Below are 12,570 nucleotides of genomic sequence, written 5' to 3'. Positions count from 1 at the left end.
CTGGACTCGCGGATTCCAAACGGGAGTCTTTTTTTTTCCAGGCCTCAGTCATTATTCCCAGCACCTGTGATTTTTACAGTGGGAAACTTTTATAAGGGTTAGTTTACCACGTTTTCTTTTTAAATATTCTTTACCAGACCTCTCTGTGCTTTACAATGCTTCCCTATGCTTTACCACACCTCTCTGTGCTTTACAATGCTTCCCTATGCTTTACCAGACCTCTCTGTGCTTTACAATGCTTCCCTAAGCTTTACCAGACCTCTCTGTGCTATACAATGCTTCCCTATGCTTTACCAGACCTCTCTGTGCTTTACAATGCTTCCCTATACTTTACCAGACGTCTCTGTGCTTTACAATGCTTCCCTATGCTTTACCACACCTCTCTGTGCTTTACAATGCTTCCCTATGCTTTACCAGACCTCTCTGTGCTTTACAATGCTTCCCTATGCTTTACCAGACCTCTCTGTGCTTTACAAGGCTTCCCTATGCTTTACCAGACCTCTCTGTGCTTTACAATGCTTCCCTATGCTTTACCAGTCCTCTCTGTGCTTTACAATGCTTCCCTATGCTTTACCACACCTCTCTGTGCTTTACAATGCTTCCCTATGCTTTACCAGACCTCTCTGTGCTTTACAATGCTTCCCTGTGCTTTACCACACCTCTCTGTGCTTTATTACACTTTGCTGTGCTTTTACTATGTGGAAACGTTTTAAGGGAGTTTCCCATTGGTTTTTGGTGCAGCTGTCAATTGATCTGAAATCCGTGGGCGCAGAACAGACAGCAGCGCAAACAGGTACCTACAGACTGAAGGCGTTTCTGTTTAAATGTGTTTTTATCCGCCCTTGTGAAGCTGCCAAATGCAAAAATAATCGCTGTGTCACTGTATGCCTTATTATGCAAATACCAGGACTTGTCATTGCTTGTGCTGAGCTTATTATTAATAATATAAAAACGATGGCTCACGTCTAAAACTGTGATCACCTTCAATGTTATTTTACACGCAATCTTTTACGATTGTGTCACCCGTCCGTCCATCGATGCTAAATCTGAAGATACCGGAACACAACTAAAATATAGATGTTCTTAAACAAGAATTATTATTATTATTATTATTATTATTATTATTATTATTATTATTATTATTATTATTATTATTATTAGACGAATTCACATTGTATTTGTATACTGAACCTCTTCTATTGATATATTAATAAACATTTATTTCATTTCTACAAGGATTTCCAGAATCTTGCACCATGCTTTATTTTATTTAAGCCAGTCTACAGCTCTGGAGAAAAGTTTTGCATCATCACTCTATAGAATGAACTCCCTCAGCTTCATAGAGTCCAATGAAAGCTGCTGAATAATGTTCCCTTGTTAACATATTGAATTCCACCCCCTCTATATAGAATGAACTCCCTCAGCTTCATAGAGTCCAATGAAAGCTGCTGAATAATGTTCCCTTGTTAACATATTGAATTCCACCCCCTCTATATAGAATGAACTCCCTCAGCTTCATAGAGTCCAATGAAAGCTGCTGAATAATGTTCCCTTGTTAACATATTGAATTCCACCCCCTCTATATAGAATGAACTCCCTCAGCTTCATAGAGTCCAATGAAAGCTGCTGAATAATGTTCCCTTGTTAACATATTGAATTCCACCCCCTCTATATAGAATGAACTCCCTCAGCTTCATAGAGTCCAATGAAAGCTGCTGAATAATGTTCCCTTGTTAACATATTGAATTACACACAAGTGCTTTGTAGTTTTCCATCTACTGACAAATTGAAATGTGACCTTTTGAAAGCTAACATTAAATACTAAGGAGATTAAATACATTAAATACTAAGATTCTTAGGAGGCAGTGCGGTCCAGTGGTTAAAGTCCAGGGTTTATAACCACGAAGGTCACGGGTTCAAATCCCACCTTTCATAGTTTCCATTACAAAAGGTGCTATATAAAGATATTACTGTTATTTGTGTGTCAGTGGCTTCATTTTGTGATTTTTAGCAGGGTCACATCCTCACAGAGGAACAAAGTAATTTGTTAATGGTGCGTCGTTTGTACTGGAAACAGCCGTAGCTTTCATGGTATAAATCAAGCTATTGTCTGAGTGTTGAAAGGATCAGGATCTTCATTGTGAACAGAAACGCTTTCATGCAGACTCTGACTGGCATTCCGCACTGAATGACACACGCTGCAGTATTGCAGAAATATTACAGTTCAGGGATCAGCACTCCTTTAAAGGGAGGAGGGGCCAGTGATCCTGTTAATAAAGCTGTGACAGGGAGTCAGTGGCTGCTGCAGAGTCACCTCCAATAGGAGCTCGTTTGTTTTGCGTCTCATCCTGAAGGACGGAGCACAAGGAGGTTCAGTGACTTGGTCAGGGTCACAGACACACACAGGGAGTCAGTGGCTGCTGCAGAGTCACTTCCAATAGGAGCTCGTTTGTTTGACGTCTCATCCTGAAGGACGGAGCACAAGGAGGTTCAGTGACTTGCTCAGGGTCACAAACCCACACACAGGGAGTCAGTGGCTGAGCCGGGTGATTTGAACCTCCTGGTATCAAGACCCCTTTTCTTTAACCACTGGACCACCAAGCCTCCTTAAAACTTCCATATATTCGATTTCCGTAAAATTTACCCATTGCCCCACTGTGTAATATGTAATTCCCAGTAAAAAAAAACCCTATTATAGTGTAAATAATTTTTTTTTTGTGATCACTTAAAAATAAATACAGCTAACGTTTGCCTGATTGAGGCGCTGCCTGTCACGCTGCGTTCAGGAACCTGGCAGCCGGTTTAGTTTGCTTCCTTCCTGGTAAATGATTGAACACACGACTGCGCAGAGCTGCGCGGTTTCTTTAAAATGCCTTCAATGAAAAAGACAGCAGCTGCATATCGAGCGTGCACCAGAATATCGTGTATATTAAATATAATTGCCAGTGTCTTTTCCGAATACAGGCTGTATCTGATTAAAAACTGGAGCGCTGCAGTTTATCTGACGTCATTCCCACATGTAGTATTTTTCTTAAGTCCTTCTGTGTTTCTGTCATTAGACACAGTAATCTTTTTTTGCGTTAATTGCGTTAAAACTAGCTTTGCACGCTAAGGTCACCAGGAGGTTTTGCGGTATAGGTGACATTTTCTCTCGCATGCAATCTGGGAGAAGGGGACCCCCCCCCCATTTATAGTACTGTATTATATTATTGTTTATTAGTATTTATTCGGCAGACTCCTTTATCCGAGGCGACTCACACACAGGAGTCACAGGGCAGCACAGACACGGTTACAACGCAAGATTCGTATTTAAACACAGCGCGGTTTACAGACAGTGCTGATAATAATAACACTGCTAGAATACAATATGAACCAGGAGGCAACAAGTTAGGATCACAGCGAGTTCGATCTACAGTGACAGATTAGCAGTGCAATAGTGCAAGGAGAGCGCATCAGCTGAGGATCCAGTGACGAGGTGCTGTGGTCAGGAGAGTCCAGTGCAGACCAGGATTATATTTTTTTTGGATATAACTCTATATAAAAATATCCCATGCAGCGGTCTGAAACCTAGTTTCTTGAACCCAAGTCCCACATTAGCGAGGGACGGGGTGTAGGCGAGTACATCCTTTATAGTAATTCTGGGTTATTGAATCAAATGATGTAACCACCAATTCTACACTTCAAAACACACACTGGCAGAAAAAGCAGTGGGCGCTTAGGAGGTTTTAGGACGTACAAGACTTACCTAACAGACTAAAATATACATAGGCCAAGTATAACAGGCTATAATTTAAGAATATTGTGTTCAGTTCTGGTCACCTCGTTACAAAAAGGATATTGCTGCTCTAGAAAGAGTGCAAAGAAGAGCAACCAGAATTATCCCGGGTTTAAAAGGCATGTCGTATGCAGACAGGCTAAAAGAATCGAATCTGTTCAGTCTTGAACAAACGCGACGATCTGATTCAAGCATTCAAAATCCTAAAAGGTATAGACAATGTCGACCCAGGGGACCTGAAAAAAGAAACAAGGACCAGGGGTCACAAATGGAGATTAGATAAAGGGGCATTCAGAACAGAAAATAGGAGGTACTTTTTTACACAGAGAATTGTGAGGGTCTGGAACCAACTCCCCAGTAATGTTGTTGAAGCTGAAAACGTTCTTATGTTCTTATGTTCTTATAGCGCGACTCGACCGGCATAAAACTCATTTTGAATAAATAGCAGAAATGCCTTCAAGTGAAAGCTGCAAGTCAAAGGTATGAGGGAAAATTGAAAAGTTGAGAGCGGAGTTTGAAACAAAATACAAGATATGAAAGTGGCAGTTTTGCAGGAAATAATCGAGACAGAGTGTGTGGCTCGGCTGGCTTTTTTTCCCTCATTTTTAGCTGAGATTTAAATTCGAGTTAACTAAAAAAAAAACGAAATGAAACGTTAACCACAGTTCAAACGGCACAGATTTACTGAGCAGTTTTTGCCCCAACCGTGGGATAAATTTACCATCAACACTACCGGAAATTCGTCGAATTTACCTCGCTGCTCGGTGGAGCGTGCCCCTTAACCCTTTGAATTCCTGTTTTTTTTGTCGATCTTAAGAATAAACTCAAGTATAAATAAAAACAAGACTTTTTATTTTTTATTATTATTATTGTTATTTATTTCTTAGCAGACGCCCTTATCCAGGGCGACTTACACTCGTAAACAAAAATACATTTCAAGAATCACAGTACAAGTATTAATACAATTAAGAGCAAACTAAATACACTGACTTCAGTTCTAGTAAGAACAAGCATATGACAAAATACGATTCAATATATATTCGACTGCAATAAACCTACAAAAAATCCAGATAAAATAAAAACATAACACGTTTGTTTTTCATTTCATAATACATATTTAATTAAATTTAATTAAAAGAAGCAACGAAATTGCAAATTGATCAGACACTCTCCTCGCGGTCCATTTAAGATGAGGTCAAAAGTTTATTTCAATAACACTTTACTCATAGCTGTCTGAATTGTGTGGCGTCCCTGACGACTCGCTTTCTGTGTATTCGTGGGTGTGACTTTGAAAACCCCAAATTCCAGAACTGCTCAACTGTATTCAGGTCTCTCTGAGAAACACGCCGAGCCGTCTGAAGCGTGTAAGCAGTGCTGAATACATGCGGAGCTGTACAAAGGTAAGACGATTTTTTCCCCCATTTATAAACACGTTTGTTGCTTTTATATATATATATATTCTCATTTTTCAAATGTTATATAATGCAATTAAATAACGTACGATACGGCGCTCCTGAATTGTGTGTCAGTGTGTGTGTCAGAGGGTGTGTGTGTCAGTTTGTGTGTGTGTGTGTGTGTGTGTGAGTGTGTGTGTGTGTGTGTGTGTGTGTGTGTGTGTGTGTGTGTGAGTGTGTGTGTGTGTGTGTGTGTGTGTGTGTGTGTGTGTGTGTGTGTGTCAGTGTGTGTGTGTGTGAGTGTGTGTGTGTGTGTGTGTGTGTGTGAGTGTGTGTGTGTGTGTGTGTGTGTGTGTGAGTGTGTGTGTGTGTGTGTGTGTGTGTGTGTGTGCGTACGTGTGTGTCTGTGGCTTCGCTTGTGTTTGGTTCCACAGTCAAGTCATGCGTCGTCTTAAAAGAAATAGTTCGTAATAAATAAAAAAAAACATTTCCTCGCGCTCTTTTCATTGCATCAGGAGGACTGACTGACTGAATCAGCCAATCGTGCGGGAGACACGAGTCACGTGACTCAGCTTCCCTATTATTATTACTACACCATTCATCCTAACCCCTCAGCTGCACGAGGCTTATAGAATTGCCCTGCCTATCTCTGTCTCTCCACGACAGCTGACTCTGGGGCACACTGTTGTCTGACGTACGTGAGACGCTCCCCGTTTCAAACACGGCGTGGAGCCGGGGGCAAAAACCCTTGAGCGCCGCCTGGCGCAACGAGGCGTCGGTACAGGCGTAGATGACCGGGTTAGCGCAGCTGTTGGCGAAAGCGAGGGGCACGGTGACCTGCAGTCCGAGTTGAGCGACTTTTGTCGCCAGGCAGGAACGGCGGAGGGACATTTCCTCCACCACAGCCAGCAGCTTGAAAGCATTGAAGGGGACCCAGGAGAAAACGAACACGGCGACCACCAGGAAGACGATGCGGAAAGAACGCCGCAGCTTCTTGTCCTGCGTGAGCGTCCGGTGATAGTGGTGGCACAGCGTCTTGGTGATACAGCAATAGCAGAAGAGAATGATGAGCAATGGCAGAAAGAAAGCCGCGGAGCCGAGGAGGGGGGAGACGAGGCGGCGCTGGGAAGGATCCGCGTTGCGGCAGTACCAGGAGTCGTCGGTCTTCACATGCTCTCGCTCGAACAGCACGGGGAGGGCCAGGAGCACGGAGACGCAGCACGCCGCGGAGATCAGGTTCTTGTTGTAAACGTGCGTGATTCGTCGGTAGATGTCAGAGCGCACCACCGCTAGGTACCTGTGAATACATAAACAATTATAATCCTATTAATACATGTACGGAGCAGAACGTTTATCAGTAGTATTATAAGTCACGTGTTAAATTTGCCCGTTATGGGTGTTTTAAAGAAGGGATGGTAATCAGACACCTATTGCACAGCAGTGTCACCCAGTCCAGGTTTTACTACCAGCTTGATCAGCCCCCAGTGTGTCTAGCTAACAAGCTCAGGTGTGTCTTATTATTAAACTCCTAGTGAAACCAGGACTGGATCACACTGCTGTGCAACGGGAGTCTTATTTCCATCCCTGCAATGTAACTGCAGTTTAATATCACTAGACTGGACTGGACTGGAATTACATTGTAACTGCAGTTTAATATCACTAGACTGGACTGGACTGGAATTACATTGTAACTGCAGTTTAATATCACTAGACTAGACTGGACTGGAATTACATTGTAACTGCAGTTTAATATCACTAGACTGGACTGGAATTACATTGTAACTGCAGTTTAATATCACTAGACTGGACTGGAATTACATTGTAACTGCAGTTTAATATCACTAGACTGGACTGGAATTACATTGTAACTGCAGTTTAATATCACTAGACTGGACTGGAATTACATTGTAACTGCAGTTTAATATCACTAGACTGGACTGGACTGGAATTACATTGTAACTGCAGTTTAATATCACTAGACTGGACTGGAATTACATTGTAACTGCAGTTTAATATCACTAGACTGGACTGGAATTACATTGTAACTGCAGTTTAATATCACTAGACTGGACTGGAATTACATTGTAACTGCAGTTTAATATCACTAGACTGGACTGGACTGGAATTACATTGTAACTGCAGTTTAATATCACTAGACTGGACTGGAATTACATTGTAACTGCAGTTTAATATCACTAGACTGGACTGGACTGGAATTACATTGTAACTGCAGTTTAATATCACTAGACTGGACTGGACTGGAATTACATTGTAACTGCAGTTTAATATCACTAGACTGGACTGGACTGGAATTACATTGTATCTGTAGTTTAATATCACTAGACTGGACTGGAATTACATTGTAACTGCAGTTTAATATCACTAGACTGGACTGGACTGGAATTACATTGCAGGGACGGTAATCAGACTCCTGTTCCACAGCAGTGTTACCCAGTCCAGGTTTTACTACCAGCTTGATCAGCCCCAGTGTGTCTAGGTAACAAGCTCAGGTGTGTCTTATTATTAAACTTACGTATTACCTGTCAACGCTCATGGCGGTGAGAAAGAAAATGCCAGCGTGCATGTTCAGGGAGGCCGTGTAGGAACTCGCCAGGCAGGAGAACCAACCGGTGCGCCACCGGCCTCCGGAGATCTCGCTGTCCAGCCAGAGGGGCAGGACCAGGAGGAAGAGCAGGTCGGAGAAAGCCAGGTTGATCATGAAGAGCTCCACGGGCCTCCAGTGAAAGCGGTGCCGGACCCACAGCGCCCCCATGAGGAGCATGTTGCCCGGCACGCCGAGCGAGAGGACCACGCAGTACAGGATGCAGCGCACGATCCAGCCCCACGGCAAATGAGGAACGTCGCAGTAGATTTCCTCAGCGGGAGAGTAGGAGGAGGAGGCGTTGGGGTAATCTCCCGAGTAGGAATAATCGTAGTATTCGTCCATGATTTTCACACCGGCTTGAGAGAGAGAGAGAGAGAGAGAGAGAGAGAGAGAGAGAGAGAGAGAGAGAGAGAGAGAGAGAGAGATTTGCTATAAATATACTGTAGATACAAATTATTTTCATCAGGGGTAAGCTTTCAGGTTCAGATTTTTATTTAAAGGTGCAGTAGCAAAATCCTAACACTTGGTGGCACCAAAGTCAGGGAAGATACTACTAAAGTTCTTCAGACGTCAATAGAACAATACAATACAACACAATACAATAAATACAAATGTACCTTTTGTATAGATAGAGAGGTTAGTGTTGTTTTGATGTTGTTGATGGCAGTAGAATTTCTTATTAAATTTCAAATTCGAGTGTGTTTTATTTAAGATGGATACGTTTCGTTTGCCAGGGAGTTGTGAGTGAGAGAAGGCTGCAAGCAATGATAAAAAAATAAAAAGGTGAAGTCTTCAGTGTCTTATTTTATATATTGAGGCGTCATTTGAAAAAGCATCTGAAGGTCTGTATTGTATTTGCGTAATGCATAACAGTTCCGTTTAAACTTCTGAGGATAACAAAATCATAGTGAGTTATCATAACGATATAGTTAAAGAGAAAATTAAAGGGTACAGAAGGACTTTTTTATTTTATTAAGGTGTGCGTGTTGTTTTTTTATTTTTTTACATTTTGACCACTTTTTTAAACTTTTAAATTGCATTCCCTGCCTCAAGATGGCTTCCCACGTACCCGCATGGACCTCTCAGAACTACATTTCCCATCATCCTCCTGCTCACCAGTAAAATCCATCTCAGTTACATATGTGAGCAGGAGGATGATGGGAAATGTAGTTCTGAGAGGTCCCTGAGGGGACGTGGGAAGCCATCTTGAGGCAGGGAATGCAATTTAAAAGTTTTAAAAAATGGTAAAAAAAATAAATAAATAAAAAGGTCATTTTTTACACTTCAAATGAACAGGAAGACGATGCCAGTTAAAAAAAAAAGTTCCATCCCTCCCTCAAATTAGGACAATGGCACTGAATGGGTTAATCAAGATATCACTTGGCTGGCAAGATTTTAAATCTCTCTCTCTCTCTCTCTCTCTCTCTCTCTCTCTCTCTCTCTCTCTCTCTCTCTCTCGAACTCAGAGCGAAAGTTCCAGTCGAAAGAATGCAATTTGAATTGGCAGATAACAGCAACAGCTCCCGTATATGTTTTGAGTTCTTCTGTGCTTGTGGATGATGGGGGGGGAGGGCGGCCGTCCCCCCCCCCCCCCCCCAACAAAAAACTGCCTGAGGATTATATCTGCCCACTTGATTCGTCAGTTTGCTAAATAAAATCTCCTATGCTCCACAAACGACGGGCCCAGTCGATTAGGGAGGCCGTGTTGGTGAATAGCCTGCTCTGAATTTGTTGTCTAAAACGATTCTTGTTTGCCTTGACTGTAGTTTCCCGTTGTGTTTGTTTTCTTCTCTTCAATGTATTTTCTGTAGTTATCTTTCCTTTCATGTGATGCTGTACAGCGCTTTGAGACGACTTTGTTATATAATAATAATAATAATAATAATAATAATAATAATAATAATAATAATAATAATAATAATAGTCACAACTCAACATAGACTGCAAGTTATGTGCGTGTGGACTCTATTTCAACTAACTCTTAAACTTGTATAGGATCCAACATAAATACAGGTGACAGCAAAATGTTTTAATTTATGTTGAATGAATGAAAAACTAAAAAGTATAGATGGAGATGCCGGGGATTGAACCCGGGGCCTCACACATGCGAAGCGTGCGCTCTACCACTGAGCTACATCCCCTCGCCTATCCGCACGAATCGATGATGGATTGAGAGTCATGTATTTTATTGAGAACGCGTGGAGCATTTTAAAACACGCCTGTACATGGAGGATATTTTACAGCCCAATTAAAAATAAACAATTTAATAAATACATTCTCTCATGAAAAGCTATTTGACTTATTAAAAACATAGAAATCGTAACGGCAATTAGACCCGACAGCAAACATCGTAAAAAAAGATAAGGGGGCTGGTAATGAAGCTAATTAATGAAGCTGTTAATGAAGAATATCATTTGATGATGAAACTGCAGTAGATCAAAGGTGGTCAAAGTTGGCCATTTCACTAATAATAATAATAATAATAATAATGATAATAATAATAATATCAAGCTTTACGTCATTTACAAGTATTTTAATTTTATTTTTTTGTAAATATATTTATTTAATATATATTATTTTGCCTGCATCTTCAAACATGTTGTCGAGATATTATTATTATTATTATTATTATTATTATTATTATTATTATTATTATTATATATTTTTTGTTTTAAAAAAAAACATGTCCCGTTTCTAACATATATATTAGAATTATTTGTCATGATGTATTTTTTATATAAGAAACTAGTCAAGTATTTATTACCATATTTATAATATATTTGTGTGTTTATATATATATATATATATATATATATATATATATATATATATATATATATATATATATAAAGTGTATTTGAAAGCAAACAGTGGAGGCACTTATAGGATTTTGATAGCTAATGATGTATGAATCTGCTCATCCTTTCTATTTAAACCTTAAATTTGCGTCTCTTGTAAAAGCGCTTTTTCTTCTTAGATAATGTTCTTCGTTTTGAAAACCATTGAGTAAAAACCGAGCCCCGTCATATAACATAAACGCCTTGAGGTTACCCCACAGACTATTAAAAAACCCGTACAATCGGTCAAGGGCATTATAAACAGAGACAGACTCATAACGGTAACGCTTTCCATTGCGCGTCTCTAATGGCTGTGTGTTTGCATATAGCAGTTACTTATTAAATACAGGCGTGCTTACACATCAATACAATGTTATTATGCAGAGTTACGATGGACTGAATGTGGAGATCTGTTTGCACGATATATGCAAGTACAGAATTGTGTCAGAAAAGGGGTTAGAGTTATAACATGCAAGAAGATGCACGCTATATCACTGATGAGTGAGCGGGAATTGAAATTCTCACATCCTGAGGTGTTTTCACGCAGGTGGGTAGATAAAGACAAATATTATTATTATTATTTATTTATTAGCAGACGCCCTTATCCAGGGCGACTTACAATTGTTACAAGATATCACATTATTTTTACATACAATTACCCGTTTATACAGTTGGGTTTTTACTGGAGCAATCTAGGTAAAGTACCTTGCTCAAGGGTACAGCAGCAGTATCCCCCCACCTGGGATTGAACCCACGACCCTCCGGTCAAGAGTCCAGAGCCCTAACCGCTACTCCACGCTGCTGAAAATCTGGAGGTGCTCCTAATACATGCACACTGCAGAAAGAAAACTATCACGCGTTTGTTTTTGCGCTGTCCCTGGTTTAGAGTACAATTGCATTATTGGTAATTCAGTATGGCTCTCGGTGTTTGTAGATCTAATGTAGATTTCAACGTTATCGGGTTTACACAGAGCGCTGCGTTTCTCTGAAGGATCGCCCATGCAGATACAGAACGTGTTATCTGTGACAGCCTTTTCTTATCGAAGGAAGTTTCATTTCAGCACAGACAAGAGAACGAAAAGAAGGCTTGAAATGGTGTCTAGTATGCAAAATCGCGTTGCAATGTACGATTACTCCTTAAAAGAAAAATCTACACGTCCGTTACATATTACATTACATTATTATACTATCGTGGTTGGATATAGAGGCATTAGTGTGGAGTAGCGGTTAGGGCTCTGGATTCTTGACTGGAGGGTCGTGGGTTCAATCCCAGGTGGGGGACACTGCTGCTGTACCCTTGAGCAAGGTACTTTACCTAGATTGCTCCAGTAAAAACCCAACTGTATAAATGGGGAATTGTATGCAAAAATAATGTGATATCTTGTAACAATTGTAAGTCTCCCTGGATAAGGGCGTCTGCTCAGAAATTATATATATATATATATAATGAAAATGCAATATCTGAAAACGGAGTGGCGTTTTTGCTTTGATAAAAGCGGGTTTTGTTTGTGAAACTTTGCCTTGTTTATTAGAATATTGATTTAATAAAAAAATAAAGAAAAATTAAAGAAAATAAAACGTTTCCCTCCTGCTAAAAAACAAAACAAACAGACTTACTGGTATTTAAAAGCTAATTAAAACGACGATGAATTAAAACGGATGACCTATTTCTTAAACACCTTTTGAAAGAAAATGTCAATTTGTGACACAGCGGGTTATATCTTTGCAAGGATAAATCAGGGTTTTTCAAATTTCAAAACACCCAAAAATTAGGGAAAATTTGTGAGAAAAAAATGGACAACATTTTTGTACCCTCCCCGCACCCTAGCACCCCGCACCCCGCACCCCGCTCCCGCACCTCGCACCCCGCACCCGGTAATCATTTTTATTTTACCTGAATATCTTGTCTTCTCTCTGGTTCTTGAAGCGGCGCTAAAAACCACCTCCTCTCTCCTGCCT

General features: G+C 40.5%; 1 protein-coding gene and 1 non-coding gene across 3 annotated transcripts; both read right to left on the bottom strand.

The window, feature by feature from the left end:
- Positions 1 to 4,698: 4,698 nt before the first annotated feature.
- LOC117409979 (G-protein coupled receptor 15-like) lies at positions 4,699 to 12,570 on the bottom strand. 2 transcript variants are annotated; one of them, XM_059021763.1, is made up of 3 exons: positions 12,506 to 12,570; positions 7,710 to 8,130; positions 4,699 to 6,466 (listed from the first exon to the last, which is right to left on the bottom strand). In XM_059021763.1, the coding sequence occupies exons 2-3, from the start codon at positions 8,114 to 8,116 to the stop codon at positions 5,773 to 5,775; spliced, it is 1,101 nt and encodes a 366-aa protein (XP_058877746.1). In that variant the 5' UTR covers positions 8,117 to 8,130; positions 12,506 to 12,570; the 3' UTR covers positions 4,699 to 5,772. The 2 variants fall into 2 exon arrangements, with proteins under 2 accessions (XP_058877746.1, XP_034765450.2); XM_034909559.2 differs by lacking the exon at positions 12,506 to 12,570 and having other exon boundaries at positions 7,710 to 8,145.
- Positions 9,844 to 9,915, bottom strand: trnaa-cgc (transfer RNA alanine (anticodon CGC)). Its single transcript has one exon. It is a non-coding gene; the product is annotated as a tRNA-Ala (tRNA).

This window comes from Acipenser ruthenus, unplaced genomic scaffold, assembly GCF_902713425.1.
Source record: "Acipenser ruthenus unplaced genomic scaffold, fAciRut3.2 maternal haplotype, whole genome shotgun sequence".
NCBI lineage: Eukaryota > Metazoa > Chordata > Actinopteri > Acipenseriformes > Acipenseridae > Acipenser > Acipenser ruthenus.
Note: the sequence above shows the minus strand (reverse complement) of the source record. Positions and strands in the feature narration are given on the sequence as shown.

Coding starts and splice junctions, on each gene's coding strand:
- LOC117409979 (XM_059021763.1), bottom strand. CDS start 8,116: ATGGACGAATACTACGATTATTCCTACTCGGGAGATTACCCCAACGCC. Junction 6,467..7,709: donor ACCGCCATGAGCGTTGACAG/GTAATACGTAAG, acceptor ATGTATTCACAG/GTACCTAGCGGTGGTGCGCT.